Source organism: Corythoichthys intestinalis, chromosome 14, assembly GCF_030265065.1.
Source record: "Corythoichthys intestinalis isolate RoL2023-P3 chromosome 14, ASM3026506v1, whole genome shotgun sequence".
Classification (NCBI taxonomy): Eukaryota; Metazoa; Chordata; class Actinopteri; order Syngnathiformes; family Syngnathidae; genus Corythoichthys; species Corythoichthys intestinalis.
The window spans coordinates 21,403,209-21,422,914 of NC_080408.1; the positions used below are offsets into that span (position 1 = coordinate 21,403,209).

The following is a 19,706-nucleotide window of genomic DNA, read 5'->3' on the forward strand; positions in this document are numbered from 1 at the left end:
AAATTCTGGTCAATTTCCATCAAATAACATCACAGTGTTTTCATATGTAATATGATTACTTTCTTTCAGTAATGAGTAATCTAACACATTCATTTTTCCAAATCTGATTAGTTTCTTTAGTGTCTGTGCGTTACTATTTAGTACTCGTAATGTATATAGAATGAAGAATATTGTAGTCATGTACGAAGAGCATTTTGAATAAAAAATGTTAGTAAGATTCCTGCTATGTGTTCGTTTCCATGGTAATTGCTCATAGTTGTTCCTGTTTTGGGACTGACACATGCCAGCGCGGGTGTATATTAGAGCCGAGAGCAGCCACATGTTGGGATGTGCGAGGGAATGTTAATCTGTGTACGTCCATGAATGAACGTATTCTTCCTTTATTCTGGAGGGTTCCAGCTATAGGTTGGACCCACTACATGCGTGGCCGTTTTTTAGCGTTGTCAATGCAATGATGGGTAGTCGTCGCTCCAAGTTGGCAAGAATTGTTTACATCATATTCCTGTTGCACATTTATGCCATGAGGTGACGTGTTCGTTTAGCATTTTTTGGATGTGCTGTAAATCCGACTGAGTGTAAAGTGCTTAGTTGCCGCCAAGTTTTGTGGCCAAATTGACCGCGTGTGTGTACGGCGTAATTTCGGGTTGTGCGTGCGCATCCGCCCCCACCTTTATGTTTATTGCACTGTGCAACTCATTTGTGTGTTGATCATTGTGCAGTCAATTTACGTTGTTTTACATTGGCATTGATATGCTGTTAACCCTAACACGAAATACAGAATTTTTGACATTCGGCTTAATCTTCGAGTTAGCGTGGTTTAATTAGTCGGTCGAGTAGATTTCAACAAATTCCATGCAGTTTGTCAGTTATTTGTTAGTTTCAGGGCTCCAGAGTGGCTAAGCTAGCGCGACTCAATGGTGATTCCGCAAACTCGAAGCCTTATGTGAAAAATTCCGATCTTCCCCTTTAAATTCAATCATCAGAAAGTCAATTATGTGCGATGAAATTTTTCTCGTCATTCTTACGTTGAGGCGGCAAAGTGAGAAAAACTGGTAAAAAGTAAAAGTAACTTAGTTACTTTGATAATGAAGTAATCAGTAGATTACTTTTTCGGCGTAATCAGTAATTAAATTACTTTTTCAAGTAGTCTGTGACAACACATCACAAATCATGCAAAAAGTAAACAATACATATTATACTTATCAAGAATGATAATTCTAAAAACATTAGGCAGATTATTTGGAAACACATAGTGGCAGAAATCTTATTGGACAAAATGGTTTCATTTACCAATCGGACGTTCATCGCCGTCAATGGTAGCCTATCAGTTAACATGCTGGAGGCGCAAGAAAAACACACCTGAATAAACCAACAAATGGAAAAATACATTTATTTGGTTGAATTACAGACCCCATTTCAAGTGCCCATTCCTTGCAAAATAATTGTGCTTGTCATTGTTGTAGATTTTTAAATGACTGGAGCAAGTTTAAAAGATCTTGCTGCTGTAGGCCCAGCTCCTCCATCAGAGTGTTTACATACGACACTGAAGAAGACTTCGCTAAAGCCTCTGCCACCACTGGAGACACACTGGACAACCTGTATAAAAAAACAAAATACTGTAGATAGGCACCATTTACAGGATAAGGCAGAAAATGAACAAAAACTCACCAAGAGAGACTTATTTTTCCAAACGACTCAGTATGATTCAGTGTAATTTGAGACCACCATGAACTAAAAAGTAAAATAAAACTACCAGGTTTCATTGAGAATTTGAAATGTAGGTAACATGGCTAATTAGAATGAGACACTCGGGCCTTTCCCAAACCCTCATCTGCCATCTCGGGCTGTTGGGTCAACCTGCGCGGAGTTCGGATTATCTGTGGTTCTCCTCAGGTTCCAGTGTTGCAAAGGGGTGCCATCTATTATTCAGCCGGTTTCAACAATAGCCGCCAGACGAGCTTCACAGCTGCTGGGTAGCAGATAGATAACCACACCGCGCCAAATTATTCATGGTGGAGAAATAGAAGCTTAGATTTAAATGGGAACTAATGAAATCACGTGGTATCACTGGCACTGCTTCCCATAGTAGTGTATTATTTGAAAATAGACGGCTTCGTTTTCTTTTCTAAGTTTAGATGCATCCATTGGATAATGACATATCATTGCAGTGATCCAGACACACCTGAAGTGTGACTATCTAAAAGAAGCTCCTCAATTCACTTTAACTTAATTCGTTGATGCCAACATGCCAAACATTGTCAGAAAAGCTCTACTTTTTTTTCTTCAGTACAAATGCTGTAAATACAGTAGATGTGTTTTTTCAAAAAACAAATAACAGAATAGGTTGCAAAAATAAATGTTTTTATTCTTGTACAGGATCTATATCAAGGTTTTCCCCTAGTGCTCTATAAGGCTGGAGCGCCACCAGGCTTTTCTTGCCCCCCGCCAGGCTAAAAAAGTGCTACAACAGAAAGTATAAAAACTATAGAGGTTTCAAAGGCATTTTAACTACTTCTGTTGAAAGCTTGAAATAATATGTCCATATGTGAAAAAAGCTCTCTGCCATTGCACCGTATTTTTGTTTGCTGGTTAAAACTGTTTTTCAAGACTTTTGCTTTGACTATTTTTAAGTATAAATGGCTTATCATGCTAACACAAAAGTCATAATTTCAAAATTCCTGTCAAATTTATATATATATATATATATATATATATATATATATATATATATATATTAGTGATGCACGATAATGCATTTTTCAACCGATACCGATAACCGATAATTTCCTCCTCATTCCAACCGATAACCGATAATGTCAAGCCGATAATTCTATTAAAAGATTTATGTAAAATTTTAAAGTATACACAAAAGAAAATATTACTGTGCAAAAATATAATTTATTGCTCTTTTTTTTCAACACAATGTATGAACAAGTCGTCAATTCAAACATCTATCTAAATAATGACAGATTGTCTGACATTGTGTAATGGTCAACCTTTGGCAACAATTACTTACAGAGTAAATACCTAAGTTGCACAAAAATGCCTTTAAAAGTAAGCCATTCCTAATATATATAACATTAATCCGCTGCAAAACACACCTCCTTAAAACTAGTCAGTTTTAAGTGTAAATCTATTGGCAATAAGTGAAATTATCTGCCATCGCTTCAAGTGTATTTCTCTCAGATTTCTTGGAAGAAAAATAGCTAGCTGAAAATAATCTTAACAGCCTTGTTTTAAGCAATACAATATTATACTTAATCCTAAAAAAAAAAAAAAAACTTGAAGAAGGAAAGATTTTGAATAATATTTGTGGCTACAGAATATTGATTTAAGAATTTGATTATCTACTGTGACTGTAATTGAGCAAAGAAATAAGTTAAATAATTTGAAAAGTGATTGCTAATGTTATATGCTTTGTTGCACACTATGAAAATGATTACCTCAAAAGAGCGAGATGTCATGTACCCATTCTGCAGCGCTTTGTTTACATTTGCGGCTTTCACGACATTTGCGTTACAGCAGCTAAACTGCTACACGGCAGTACTATTTGGACGGAGTTGGCGCTCGCATCCGTGTGCGTGTTGTTTTGTGCCTGAGTTTTATTAAGCCGAAAATAAAGGTAGCGTTACAAAGTCATCTGACCACTCGTCATTTCACATTCTGAATGCATTATTGACTGGCTGACTTCGTTTTCTCCATGTTTAAATTATCTTATAACCACTGTGCCGTCATGATAAGCTTGCTTACCGGACATCACTTTTTCATGAAGAATGGTGGTCGTATAAACTGCATTATTTCTTTTATCCAGGGTTTTCGTTCTCGTGTCATTAAGGTAAAAAAAAAAACTGTCTCGTCTCGGCGGCAGCTACATTCGTACCGGATAATCCGCCCGCCCGCCCCGGCCGGTTCGCCGCGGCGTATTCGGGTCCTGGCTCTGCTCGCACGCCATGGGGGAACGCTCGAGAAACCGGGGTGTTCGCCGGAGGTCCAGAGGCCGGGGAACCGGGCTCGGCCCGCCCTGCCTATGGCGAGGCGGCGGCGGCCTGGCCAAAGCGGCGGGCTCCGTCGGAATTTACCACCCGCCTTGGGCTGCATTCCCAAACAGCCCGACTCTGTATCGTCACAAGCCCTGTAGTTTAGCTTAGTGTTTACAATAGCTTTAGCATTCGTGCTAGCAGCAGCTTCGTATATGTTCCAAAATTCTTTGTGATGCAGTTTTAAATGGCTGCTGGGTTAGTGGTTTTGAATGAGGACGCGTTCTTTCTGCCTCGTGGAACTTGTACGGTACATGTTTCGCAGATGGCGAGAGCGTCGTTTTTTTAGTAACAGCCGCCATAATATTCAACTACTTCTTGTCTTGTAACTCCGCCTCCTCAACCCCTCCTCCCTCAGGGGCTTCAGAGAGGGGAGGGGTTGAGGAGGCGGCGTGCTGAATTCTTCGGTTGAGCACATTTGGAGGCAAAATCAAGTATATAATTATCGGATTGCATTATCGGTTGAATTTTTTTATTATCTGGATTATCTGTGTGTCATAATTGCCATTATCGGCCGATAATTATCGGTGACCGATATTATCGTGTATCTTTAATACATATATATATATATGGCGGAAAACACAGACAAGACTGAAAAAGCAGTTTCTGCTCTTGCACCCCTCTTTAAAATAAACTGCTGTATTTTAAGCGAAAATAACTGTTGTATTTGATAGAAGAATATATCTATATGCTGCAATAGCAGATTCATGGCGAATTAAGCCCCAAAACTATTTTTAATTTGTCCATTTTACCCTGAAAACCCCTGTTTAAAGACGTCTCGTAACCGTTTTTGTTTCAACCTAGCCATAGTAATTGTAAGTAATCGTATTTATTATTCGAAATGTCTGTCATTTTTAGCTCAGAATCATTGATTGATGTCTAATATTTAGTTTAAAAAAAAAAAAAAAGACTTTAAAAAAGTATTCACTCGCATATTTTAAACTTTTAAACAAATTACGTCACAATGAAAAAAATTGGCGTCTGTAAAGAAGTAACGGATATCTACCTCATAACTATCACTTAATTGTATTTTTTTTGTTACTGTCGCAATTTCTTCGATATGTTAGATGATAAATAATGGATCCAAACAAAGAATAATTGGAAAAAAAAACATTTAAAAGGGTAAATATATGAAAAAGAACATTTCGACCACTCCTTGATGTCTGCGATTTCTGCATCGCGACCCTTGTTATATCACCATGTTTCAGCCCTAAAACCCCCAAGAAATCCGGCTGTGGCCATTCACAGCTATGTCTTGACACTCTGTGATACATGCAACATGGAGTTTTTGGATCGAAACAAGGTAAGTACGCGATAAAATCTCGTTACAATCGTGGCGTCTTTAATTCTGCTCTCGCGTGCTCTCGCAGGGTTTTACTGTTTAAAAAAAAAAACTTTTTTTTTTTTTTTTTTTTTTTAAATCCCCTCCTGTTCAAAATTTTTCTTCCCCCAGAAAATGGAGATTTTAAGCTTTGCAATGATGTATCACACATGCATATAGAACAATTTTGAAATTTGGCCAAACTGGGGGTCTCAGAGCAGAACTTCAAGTCACCTGAGTGTTTTCCGCCATATACAGTACTGTGCAAAAGTTTTTACAGGATATACTGTATGTATATATTTTCCCCAAGTGGAAGCTTCAATGATCCTAATAAATTTAATAATTAAAAAAATATATATACAGTACTGTGCAAAAGTTTTAGGCAGGACACCTGCCTAAAACTTTTGCATATTTTTTCCCAAAAAGATGGTGGGCCGACAGTGAGCTTCTCTACCATCGAGCTTTGCAAGTTTTCTGAGGGTAACCCTGAATAATCATTGTAAAGTGCTTGGAAAAACCCATAAAAGTGATCACTGGAAATTCCTGTAACACTAAATGCAACATGTAATCCCTAGAATGAATGAAGAATAAATAAAATCACTTGTTTTATCGGTAATTTGTCTTTTGGCATTTTTTTTCAAATTGCAAAACAGCATTTAAAAAAAAAAAAAAAAAAAAACATTCGTTTAAAAGTCATGTCCGTTCTGTATTTTAATGTGTTTAATAGTACTGTATAAAAAATTGGCAACAATAAAAAAATTCCAATTAATTCATTGGCTGCCATTAACGTCCAATCTGTTTGAATGGGGATTGCTTCCAAACCTCCCAGTTCAAATGGATTGGAAGTCAATCGCCGTCATGGGCACCCAATTATCAAAAAGAAACCTAATTTTCTTTTAAACTATTTTTATATATATTTTTTTAAAACAACTGGAGATTGTTAAAGGAGTCAACGAGCGAGTATATTGCTGTAACTTACTTAACATCCTAAATCAGAGCAAGTTCAAATCAGGTGCACATTTTCCCGAGTGGCATTTTAACATGAACGTGTGTGTGTGTGTTTAACTTGAGAGTTAAACAACGTCGCTTGTGTGCTTTCCGTCCTCCATCACGGATCTGGAGCAGGACAATCTGGTTGAGATAAGGCAAGCGAGCTGGTGTGTGTACTCAGATGGGAGGAGCGCGGAACTGCCGATGAACCGCAGTCGCCACGAGCGCACGCGCGTGCGCCCTCGGACGCCATATGGTATTGGTGAGGGAATATCACATGCACTGCGATGCCAGGGCCCATGAAGGGGTTTTATGACACGGGTGCGCTTGTCTGGATCAGGAGCTGCATTTTATAAATCAGTCATCAATAATGTAAAAGTACATACAGTGGTATGAAAAAGTATCCGAAACGTTTGGAATTTCTCACATTTCTGCATAAAGTCACCATCAAATGTGATCTGATCTTTGTCAAAATCACACAGATGAAAAAACTGTCTGCTTTAACTAAAACCACCCAAACATTTAAAGGTTTTCAGATTTTAATGAGGGCAGTATGCAATCAATGAAAAAAGAGGGAAAAATAAGTAGTAAGTGAACAGTCACATTTAATATTTTGTGCCCCCCCTTTGGCAGCAATAACTTCAACCAGACACTTCCTGTAGCTGCAGATCAGTCTGGCACATCGATCAAGACTAATCTTGGCCCATTCTCCTCTACAAAACTGCTGTAGTTCTGTAATATTCCTGGGATGTCTGGCATGTATCACTGTCTTTAGGTCATGCCACAACATCTCAATGGGCTTCAAGTTTGGACTTTGACTTGGCCACTTAAGTACGTGTATTTTGTTCTCCTAAAACCATCCTGAAGTTGATCTACTTCTGTGTTTTGGATCATTGTCTTGTTGCAGCATCCATCCTCTTTTTAGCTTCAACTGTCTGACAGACGGCCGCGGGTTTTCCTGCAAAACATCCTAATAAACTTTTGAATTCATTCTTCCATTAATGATTTCAAGTTGTCCAGGCCCTGAGGCAGCAAACCTGCCCCAAATCATGATGCACCCTCCACCATGCTTCACGGTGGGGATGAGGTGTTGATGTTGGTGAGCGGTTCCATTTTTCCTCCACACATGATGTTGTGTGTTACTCCCAAACATTTAACTTGGGTTTCATCAGTCCACAAAATATATTGCCAAAACTTCTGTGGAGTGTCCAAGTGCCTTTTTGCGAACATTAAACGAGCAACAATGTTTTTTTTAGATAGCAGTGGGTTCCTCCGTGGAGTCCTCCCATGAACACCATTCTTGGCCAAAGTTTTACATATAGTTGATGTGTGCACAGACATTGAACTGTGCCAGTGATTTCTGTAAGTCTTTAGCAGACACTCTAGGGTTCTTTTTTTTACCTCTCTGAGTATTCTGCACTGAACTCTTGGTGGACTGCCACCCCATGGGAGAGAAGCAACAGTGCCAAACTCTCTCCATTTGTAGACAACTTCCCTGACTGTTGATTGATGAACATCCACACTTTTAGAGATGGTTTTGTATCCTTTCTCAACTTTATACAAATCAACAATCCTTGATCGTAGGTCTTCAGACAGCTCTTTTGACCGAGCCATGATGCACATCAGACAATGCTTCTCATCAAGACAATTCTTACCAGGTGTGTGTTTTATAGTGGGCAGGGCAGCTTTAAACCACTCATCAGTGAGTCGGCAAACACCTGACTTACATTGTTTGGTAAAAAATGGTTTCAGTTGCTCTTTAAGTCTCCTTAGGCAGAGGTTTCACTTACTTAACCCCCACTTCTGTCATTTTTTCCATGCTATCCTCATTAAATATGAAAACCTATAAATGCTTGGGTCGTTTTAGTTAAAGCAGACACTGTTTTTACACCTGTCTGATGTTGACCAAAATCGGATCACATTTGATGATTTTATGCAGAAACGTTTGAAATTCCAAAAGGTTCAGATACTTTTTCATACCACTGTATAACGTACAGTATACATTTAATTTTGTTTGACTTCTTCTGCTTTAATGTGGTTTTCATTCTTGTTTTAATTTGTTCCAAAAGTGTTTGATGGGCTCAAGTGCAACAGTTTCCTCCAAACCATAGGTCAATTTATGACTTTGTGAGCCTTTCTTTTCACCATGGGAAACACAACCCCCCCCCCAAACTGTTCCCACAAAGATGGAAGAGAAGAAAAACATTTTAGTGAGAAGGGAAAGGTGCCTAAAGTTGGTGTTTTACAGTTAGGGCTGCCATAATCTGCAACTAATAGATTATTAAATTAATCGACTACTGTTCATAGTCCATCAATCATTTGTTGACCTGAAATTGTTTGGTCAAATAGTCACTTTGAGATTCCCAACACTAAATATTTGGCTTCTTTCTGTAGTTCTAAATGAAAGCAGGGTGATTCTATTTGTAATTATTGAAAATGGGATATTTGCAAACATCTATTTTGGAAAACAACGACAATTTAGACAAAGGTTCTAAAATTTAATTGTCAAAACAGCTGTGGATTAATTTCATGATACTTGTTGATTCATCAAATTGTTTTGACACCCCTAAGTTGCAGTTAACTTTTTTTAATCGAAAAAAATGCATTATTTATTTCATTACACTGATTAATGTTGAGTTCCTTTGTAAAGGATGTTATTTTATAATATATTTCAGGGTTTCCCCCATTGTTTTATAAGCCTGGTGGCTCGCCAGGTTTTTCAAATGAATAACACATATTGTAAGTTATAATTTCATAATTCCTGTCAATTTAGAATCTTTATTCAATATTTTTTTTCTCCCCAAATACATGGCAGGCCATCAGTGGCCTTCTCTTGTCAACCAACAGGCTTTCTGGGGGAAACCCTTTTTCTGAGTTTTTGAATTGAATGCACTTACAGATGGAGTAACACTACAGCGATGAAGGTCCACTCTGGAGGTTTATGGATGATGTTGGTGTTGGTAAACCTGTGGTATGAAGATAAAACGAAAATCAGTCCAAATATTTCATGCTTAGTAAATACAAAAGCCTGAATATGGTTTGAATGTAAGGTAGCATAGCCACAAATGTGGCTTTTGCTGTGAAAGGTGCTATGATATATGCCTCTCTGGCACCTCGCATATCCTTTATTTTCGGTTCAAGTGTGTCAGTGGGACCTCTCATCAGAAAACAAAAGAATTCCAGGAAGGCAGACTACTCTTAAAACACCAACACAGTGATTTAATAGCAAACCTATTGAAAACCTCTTAAAAGACCAATGGAAGAAAAAAAAAAAAAAAATCAAGGATTTGTTTGTGTTTTCATTTCTTAATTTCCCACGTGACCATAGTCAATATTTTAAAATTGTACTTTCTCCTTTCTAAGCATAGGCATCACTTTCTCATTTTTTATCAGTGGGGTTGCTTTAACTCAGCCTGCTTAACTTAAAAAGTGAATTATCATGTTTCAGTCTCATTGACGCCAATAGACGTCCGATCCATTTTCAGTTCATGGACCATGGTCTTCAACTTTTCTATTGTCGTCAATAGCAGTAAAGAGGTTAACCAAGAGCATTGTAGTATTGCTAGCATTTTGAAGAGCATACCGTAATACGAGTAACGAGTTGGCATCAATTGCTGCCGTGAAACATGAATACATCACAATGGGGGCGTGTCGTGTGTTGCAATGACCTGAACGTCCTGACCAGGTTGTTGAGGTCACTGGTGATGTCACTCAGGGTGAGACTCAGTGGACCCACAATGTTTTTGAGACTGCACAACAAAAAACACAGACACAATTTGAAAAAAAAAAAAAAAAAAAAAGAATTTGAAATACAGTTTAAGCCTACATTGATGGAAAAATATTAACTGTACATAGCCATTTATGAATAAAATGAGAAAGATTGTCAACACACCAGCTAGCAAGCTTCTCCACTGTGATTCGCTTCTGAATGAGGTGCTGAGCTTTGGAGTCAACCAGAGGCAGAGCTGGAGAGTCACTTGTGCTCTGGTCCTGTTAAAATATGGTATTGTTATCACATTGCGGAACACAATTCTTGTTGTTTTTGGAATCTTTTAACACTTTCAGTGTCATTGCCGATGATGGCCTTGAAATCATGTGGCCCTTTTCGTCTTCCTGTTGTCAATTTACATTAGTAGATGTCCAATCACTTGGGAGGGTTGCCAGCGAATTACCATATTGGCCCAAATATAAGACGGCCCTGATTATAAGACGACCCCCTCTTTTTAAAGACTCAAGTTTGAAAAACAGACTTTTTGAACACCGAATTAATTTCTATACAGAAAATAATTACAGTACATCTGAAACAAATGATTATAACAATATATTTGAGAGAAAAATCATGTTTTGCCTCATTCAAATCTTAATATCAGAACATTTAAATATATAAACTAAAGTGCAATCACATTCGTAAATGAATGGCTTCTGGTTTTTGAAATGTAAATAAACCAATCTATTGTGATAAAACGACAAAATTGCAATAACTGCATTTACCATAAGGGGTTCGCTTTGGCCTGTGGAGTCAAATTTAGCATTCAGCATTACTTTTACTTGAGTAGATTTGTGAAGAAAAAAACACTACTCTTACTTTGCTACTTTAAGCTACACAAGAGTCGTTACATTTTCTCCTCTTTATTCTACTTTTTTTTTGCCAGCGATGCCAAGAGTAGCTCTACCAATTTCACCGATGAGACGTCGCAACAATAATCACATGACTCCATTACACCAATCAGACTCAACTCAACAGCACTCGAAAGCGCAGATTTACACCTCTCTCACAGTTTTTATTTGGCACAGATTGACCACGGAAAACCGGAGATATGATCCTTTTTCATAACAGTAACCATGAAGGAACTATTCACTATTGAAACTAGGAACATTTTCTCCACTAGATGGCACTCATGCTCTTTATTTCTGTCTTTTTTTTCCAATGATTTCTTTTTTTGTATTTCTCTATTGGCTTAATGCGGTTATGTAACGGGTTATTGTACAGTATCATTAGAACAACAGTTCATATAGATAAGTTTATGCAGAGAAAAAAAAATACCAGTTTAAAAAAAATAGCATGCACATAATTACTCATAATACTTGAGTATTCTTTTCACTGTATATTGTTTCCTTGTACTGAAGTACATTTTTCAGATGACTACTTTTACTCTTACTTGAGTAATATCATCTTATTTGAGCAACATTTTTGGCTACTCTACCCACCTCTGGAATTAACGTTCTGCGAACCTTCCCAATTCAAATGGACAGGAAGTCTATCGACGTCAGTGGCAGCCAATCAGTTAATTGGAGGTCACCTGATTATTATGATTTTTTTTTTCCAGAGGTTATTCTAAATTATGTACTTGAAGATCGTGGGTGACAATAATGGTGAGTACTTAGGAGGACCATTTGTGTTTTATTTGTGTTAAAAAACAATTTACAATAAAATATGAAAAAAAAAACTGCATGATTGCACTTTTTATTTAACACTATTAAATTTTTATAAATGAATTGGCTAGATGTGTGCTTGTAGTATCAACATAGCAGTTAGGTAAGCTGTGGGGGAAATAAAATGAAAAGAACTGAAAAGATTTGTTTTCCGCACCCAAATATTAAACAGCTGTCAGACCTAAAATGACAAATATTGTGTACCCACTGTAATCGATTAGCTTACCAGGCACAGGATAGGTTAATGACTGGAAAAAAAATCGACACCGGCAAAGCATCAAACATTTACTGTTATGTGGTCAAATATGAATGTTTTTGCCAATGTTGAAATCCAAATCGCTTGATCCTAACGCTGTTCACATCTGTACACATGTCAATGGTTTTAATCCGAAACTTCTGACTTTACAAATGTAAAGTGGGTGATTTGTTGGCTTGTTTTTGGTCTATCGTCTGCCAAATAATTGAAATAATCAGAACTGACATAAAATTCCTCCAAGTGCGACTAGCGTTTATCTAGCACCCTCTTGTGGCCTTTAACTTGTCACATCACTCACCTTGTTCCCCTTCATGTTTTCTTCCTCCCCAGGCAAAATCCAAGTCCCTTTGTAAAACTCTCTGACCCTGAGAGCCATCTGCTGGGTTTCTCTTTTCAATGTCTCATAATCAGGAGGCGCTCTCCAGCCTTCTTTGCCTGCATTCTCCTCAGTCACGTCATCTTCAAGATCATCTTCATCCAATTCCTCCTCCTCTTCGTCTTCTTTCGTGAATATAGAGGGAGAGTCAAACTTACAATCGGAAAAGTGCAGGTATTTAAGACTCTCTACTGTGAGCCATTCATTCAGTGTCGCTCTTAAGGATTTGAGCAGATTCTGCCCAATCGGGTTGGGTCTTGCTTCGGAGGCGTGGTTCTTAAGAAGCTCCCGTAGCCCTGATGCCCCTCGTTTGCTCATGCCTACCTGGATGACACTGAGTCCATTTGCATTCAACTTGGCCAGATTTCCATCTTCATGTGAACGGCTTTCTTTTGGGTGAAATGATTCTGCATCAACAGAGGTTGGAGGATGTCTTGTGTGGTCTTCCTGAGGTGGTTTTACAGTTTGTAAGCTGCATGAATTCAGGCGATCAGTCAGTCCTTCAACTCTGACTTCCTCACGCAATTCTTCATTCAACTCCATTTCCGCTTTCTGCTTAGCTTGACGCCGTCTGACTGCCTCGCCTTCATTTTTACGTTTTGGACGGTCACCCCAGTGCACCCTGGGTCTCTGTTCCTGGGAGAGCACGCTGGAAATAAAGTCCTGCTCTTGTTCGTCATCGCTGCTGTCGCTGTAAGCGGTTTTATGGGAACGATCCTCATGTTGAGTATTCAGCGGTTGTTCTATGTCTTCCACCTGGAGGCACTTGGCTGTCAGATGTACCTCCTCACCCGAACTTCCGCTGGACACAAAGTTTGTACACAAAATATAGTTTAAGTCAGGGGTCCCCAACCTTTTTTGCACCACGGACCGGTGTTATTCGGGTCTTTTTTTTCCACGGACCGGTGTTCTGACAAATTTTGCAACCCATCAAAAATTGCAACGATGCGGTTCTGCGCATGCGCGTAACGTTAAACATAGCCGCAAAATGCGCAAATGCAGCGATTCCAAAGTAAACACTACAAACTTTCTTGAAAGAAAAGAATATTAACTTACGTTTGATCATGGAAGGACTTGTAGAAAAGTTCTCCTCAGATTTATCCTGCCATGTAAGCTTCACACAACAGCTGCACACCGCGCTCACCATTAACGACTTCGCCTTGTCGTTAAACATGAATTAAAAAGCCCGCTTCACAAAGATACGATGTTGGAAATTGTAGCAAGGTTTTCAATGCTCTTGTCGCGATGTCAGGATATTCCAGAACGACTTTAATCCAGAACTTCGGTAGACTTGTTGTCTCAAATGTACGTTTAATAAGGTCGCCGTCATTTGCGATCTCTCTGTTTATTCACAAATGGGTCACGAATCCACTCCTTCGCAGTTCGTGGGTCTTCGAGGTTGTAGGCTCGTCAGGTGCCCTTTTCGCCGCAAAAATATCCTTTTCGCCGTAAAAATATTTCCAAAGACGTCCGTTTTCCTGTTATCTTCGCTCATGTGGGGGCTAATTATTTCCGGGAACAAATGTGCTGCGCTGCGGCCTAGTAATACGCTATTATCGAGGACAAGCACACATAGATATACTATATACACAAACAAGATGTACTGCTAACAGTCCAATCAATGGACTTCTATGACAACATTGTAATTTATCCCGTAGTATTATATCTAGAGTAGACAGAGATATTGGTGTGTTAAGCAGGGGCACAGGGTTAATTCGGCCAGAATGCGGTCGTTATTAAATTATTTTTTTCTTTGCGGCCCGGTCGCAAATGCGCCACGGACCGGTACCGGTCCGCGGCCCGGCAGATGGGGACCCCTGGTTTAAGTTATCAAAACCACATAAGACAGATGCAATTTAGCATTAGCGTTAAGCTAGAAGACTGAGAGGCTAAGCTATGTAGTTGTTTTAAATATAGAGGGTATATTTTCAACTCATTGGCCGCCATTGACTGTCTACCGCCGTCAATTAAAGAATTGTTCGCCAATTTTATCTGCCAAATAGCTGTTTATCGTGACCTGAATATTCAAAGTCTGCAATTGCAAGTCAAAGTTGGGGGACATTGGTTTAACAACTTAACAGTGGGGTTGCCACAATTCATTGGCAACTAAATTGATTATTCTGATAGGCGATTTATCATTTAGACATTGTTTCACTCGAAATTGTCCAAATTGTTTATAGTAAATATTTAAATTATTTTTTATCTTTATCATTTCCATTTACAAAAAAATAATTTGTAATAAATGTAATTTGTAAGTTTACGCTGTCATACAAGCTGCATGCGGATTACATTGTAGCAAAGTGTCATTTTCTTCAGTGTACAGTGAAAAAAGTCGATTCAAATTTTGACAAATATGTGCAGTGTGGACAGTTTATAAGATAATGAAAGAAAAAAAGAAGGTGGAATGCTATGAATGAAGCAAATACATACATGTCCCCTTTCTTCTTCAACTTGATTTCAGGAGGTCTGCAAGAAAATGTGAGGATTTTTCACTTCACAATGTGCTCATTCAAACGTAAGAATATTAAAAGAACAGTATCATGGAATTCTAAAGAATTAATGTGCTAATGAAATGGCTAACAAATTCAATTTTGGCTGCAATGTAGCTATAACATGAACAAAATATGCTAATTTGTGACCACAAAATTAGTGCTGTAACGATTAATCGATTAACTCGAGTAATTCGATTAGAAAAAAGCTTCGAATCAAATTTTGATGCTTCAAGTATTCGTTTAAATAGAGGCATTGAAATGGTTTGTTTTGAAAGTGCTGCCACTTAGTTTTACTGATTTGGATGCATTGCCTTCTAGTGGCAACAGTGATTATGACATAACTCATTTAACATGGCTAAATCCAGCTGCTCCCTGTTAAGACCAACATAAGGTTCTTTTTATTATGCATTCGTAATTTAATTTATAGGTGTAGCCGTTTTTTGTGGGAATGTTTGTCTGAACGATTCGTTAAGAGCAATGTTTTTTTTTTAAAGTTAGCGTTTTACAGCATTTAAGTTAGCGGACCTTTGCTGTGCAAGTTAGCCAGTTGTTTTTTTGTTGTACTTAGATCCTAATTTATTTTAATTTTTTATACCGTTTGAGGCTAAGATCAGGTATTGTTATTTATTTGTAAATTAATGTGCAATTCTGCATAGCTTGAAGTGACACTCAGGAATTTATTTTGTATTCGCATTTAATGCTCTTTTGAAAGTGCAATCTTGGCAAGCCTTTGTTTTACATCTCCTAAAATTTATTCTGCAACACGTTAAATGTTCCTAATCCGATGACTCCATTATTCGAACTAACTAGTTGATAGATTAATCGACTACTAAAATAATCGATAGCTGCAGCCTAACACAAAACATAAAATTGTGTCTGGGAAATTGGGATAATAAGCGCCCAAAATACTTATTTGTACGTTTAACATAATTCTCATTTAGAATCTGGACATTTTCAAACAGAATGATAATTTTTCCAGTTTTTTAACATATATTGTTAAAAACTAACTGCTGCACTGTTAAAGTTCTACAAGTCATAGTGCCACACACCTCTCTTCATGCCTGAGCCAAAGTGGGGTCTTTGAAATTTGTAGCTCAAATTCTTTGGAGGCTTTGTAGCAGAAGTTACTGCAAAAACTCTACACATCAAGACAAAAAAAATCTGTTACGTACACATGCAATGTATATTTCTCATATTGTGTTCAGGCACATGTCGTAGTACTTACCTTGCGCTCTGTGATGTCATACACCCTATTGGTCTTCGTCGAGATTTTGTACTGTTGCTTTGGAATCTGCAAGGCATACAAATTGAAGTATGAGAAAGTAGGTAATTTGTGCTGTGGAAATGAATGTATGATAAATGGCTGCAGGTACCTTTCCTAGTTTATTGGAACATAAAGGATAACCACACAGTTTGGTGATGAATCTTTCCTCCACAGCATCTTTGTAATTAGCAGTAGTGATAAACTTGGCCTGAATGTGGAACAAATAGTTATTTGTGACTTTAACCCTTTGCTGCCATTGACAGCGATAGATGTCCCATGCATTTGAAGGGGGAGATTGGCAGCAAAAGATTTGCTGCCACCCTCCTCCTTTAAATGGATTGGACATCTACCAGTGATAAACTCATTTTAATTCACAGCAGAAGGATGACCGGAAGTCGATCATTTAAACTCACACAGTCAAGCAGGAACTCATCAGACACGCTGTCTTCTAGGAGGCGCTCTACCACTTGCAGGGCTTTTTTCTCTAGTTCCAGCCTCTCTCTCAGTCTCTCCCGGATTGCTTCTCTCCTAAAGGTTACATACAAGTATCACTTTACAGTAAAAATATAAATTAATGAAAATAAATAAATAAATAACAGCAGTTAGTAGAGGTGGGAATCTTTGGGTACCTAACGATTCGATGACGATTACGATTCAGAGGCTCCGATTCGATTATAAATCAATTATTGATGTCACCCAAACCCCCCCTTTTAATGTTTTGTACATTAGTTCCAAAATAGTTTCAAAATCCTATTAGGCTAAACCAAACTAATATTTAAGTATCAAGTTAACAGTTAAAAACATTAAATAAAATACTCAAGTCCCCATTCTGTAACAGCAGCTTTTAACTACATTCAATTCATTTAATTAGGTGAATCAACCGTTAAAGTTGATAAAATTGCTCGCGTTATTCCATAATTTCCCTTCTGTCTACTTACAATATGTCAAAGTTTTAAAACTGTTTCATTATTTAAAGATAGATTCAAATCAAGATTTTGCTGATTTAGGAGTATTTCAGATAAAAAGTTAATTAGGTTCGCTACAACAGAGCCTTCTAGAGAAGTCTACTGCTTTAAGATGGCGGCTGCTTACAACGTGGCAACTACTAAACGGCAAACCTGTCGGGTCGCATCTAGTTCTTTTTATATGTTCTAACACCGCAGTTGTCTGTCATTTAGCATCTAGTTCTGCATATATGGGGTATCTACAATAGCCGTATGTGGCCATATGTTTGTAGCAACTGAGCGTTGTTTGAACCAGCTGTCGGCCGCAGTCAGGTATTTTTGTTTTTTTATCTAGCAGCATGAGTTGAACGTGATAATTGCTCTCGGTCCGTTCCTCATTGCGTCCTGAAGACCGCGCTGACTGTGTTTTAGTTCTGCTTTACCTGGTATAATTCAACAATCGGAATTTGGATGTTTGTTAATCGTTCTCGAATCTTCCGCGGCCGAATCGCGAATAATCTGAGAATCGGAAATTTCGCACGCCTCTAGCAGTTAGCAGTGATTAACAACCACTACTTGAACCAATTTCCCGTATAGTCCAAAAATGATAAAGATCTTTTTCATCAAATCTTTGTTCTATACCAGCGACGTATCGTAACAGGCACACAATACTGTCCATTGTAAATTGCACCTATATCACAGTATCCCTTTGTTTCTACATGTAGGTGTTTGTATACTGCCTGTACAAAACCTGTGTGTTAACATGTCTACGGTGAATTAAAATAAAAGTATTTTTAATTTTGTGGATTCAAAATTAATATTATTTATTATATGTACTTTTATTTTATGAAGTTCAATATGTTAAAGTTGCTATCCTTAGCTTTTTTTTCTTATTAGTGAGAGCATTGTTGGACAACTACGAGTGCAATTTTTGGGGGGATTGATTTTCTACATATGCAACCATACAAAAGACAAGAAAACACAGAACAAATGAAGGCAAACCAACAATAACCAACAACAACAAAAACAGCCAGCTGGCAATAGCAAACAGGAACATCATTAAAGGAGTGCAAAACAATGAAAGCTATACAAGGGAGAAAGTACTATATTACACAAATGCCCTCGTCAGAATGGCTGAAACATTGTCCTGAGTGTAGTCCAGGAATGGTTTCCAAGATTGTTCAAAAACATCCGTTTTTGAATGCAAATGACAAGTTAGAAGGTCCAGTGGAATATATTCCATTATTATCCTGTGCCATCCCGACAGTGAGGGGGCTTTATCCATAATCCAGTGCATGAGGATTATTTTTCCAAGCATAAAAAGTCAAACTATTATGAAGTCTTTCCTGATATTTTTCATTAATACGGTCAATTGTAAGACACAAGAGAAGGCAAACCAGGTTGAAATGAAGCGGTGATTTTAGAATTTTCTGTATTTCAAACAGGACATCATTGCAATATTTCTGTATTTTAATACAGGACCAATAGCAGTGAGTAAGATCACCGATTTCTGTCTGACATTTAGGACAAACAGGAGAAACATCTTTCCTATATTTAGAGAGACGGTTGGAAGGAACATGTGCACGAAGCAAAATCTTTAATTGAATGGCTCTTGTTCGGTTACAAACAGTATTTTTTTTTTCCGTTCGTCCAAATGTTGTCCCACATTTCCCCAACTATTTCAACATCAAGTTCCCTCTCCCAGACCCCATGAGTGCAATTTAATATAATAGAAACTATTTTGTTTGCAGTGCCAACAGAATTGACACACACTTAGTTATTTTACTACATTTCTGGCGCTGTAGTTTTATTTTTACTGAAATACAAAGCTAGAAATCAATATTTAAGTTGAATATGAGTACTTTTGAGACTTGGTGCTTTTCCCCCACACAAACAAACAAACAAACAAACAAACAAACAAACAAATAACGACTTCACATAACTTCTACCATCGTAACCACATAAAATTCGGATTTTAAAAATGTAAAATACCCTTTGCTTGGCTCAATATAAGGTTAGAATTTAAAAGTAGGGGGGAAAAAAACATTTAAAAACCTTCGTGCTTCTTCCTCCGCACTCTGAAGCTTAGCTTGTTTTCCACCTGCCATGACAAATAAACATCAAAGTTAGCAAAGAGCAAGTAATTCGTAAATACAAGCTGTAAAATTACCTTTTTTAGCCGCTTTCGAGACAAATTGTCTCTCTTCCGTCTCCATGTTGCTCCTGTTTGGTAGGATTTCAACTCCGACCCGTGAAGTCACAGAGTTAGGGCGAGTCAAAAGGGCCAGATTTCAACAATTCGCATATCTCATAGACATATTAAAACAAAATTAGATGTCTAATACGCGCTGTGAGGTAATGGGGACGAGCGTCGATAGTTATCTGCTATTTTGCGTCGGTGCCATTAATATAACAATAACAACAGTGTAATTTAAAATTTAAAAAAAAGAAAAGAAAAAAATATTCCATTATGAACGGGTTTTCAAATAGTTTGGTTTCAACATTCACGTCAGACATGCTGTAAATTAACTGTAGACTACAAAATGAAAATATTTTCCCTCTACAAACAGACAAAATCATATGGCATGTTATA

General features: G+C 37.8%; 1 protein-coding gene across 1 annotated transcript; it reads right to left on the reverse strand.

The window, feature by feature from the left end:
- Positions 1-1,364: 1,364 nt before the first annotated feature.
- On the reverse strand, positions 1,365-19,406 carry rpap2 (RNA polymerase II associated protein 2). The gene is made up of 12 exons (XM_057856447.1): positions 19,284-19,406; positions 19,169-19,214; positions 16,583-16,697; positions 16,279-16,377; positions 16,131-16,196; positions 15,955-16,043; positions 14,844-14,879; positions 12,336-13,215; positions 10,241-10,338; positions 10,017-10,097; positions 9,246-9,314; positions 1,365-1,596 (listed from the first exon to the last, which is right to left on the reverse strand). Exons 1-12 carry the CDS (start codon positions 19,327-19,329, stop codon positions 1,452-1,454), a joined length of 1,770 nt encoding a protein of 589 aa, XP_057712430.1. The 5' UTR covers positions 19,330-19,406; the 3' UTR covers positions 1,365-1,451.
- Between the last annotated feature and the right edge of the window lie 300 nt (positions 19,407-19,706).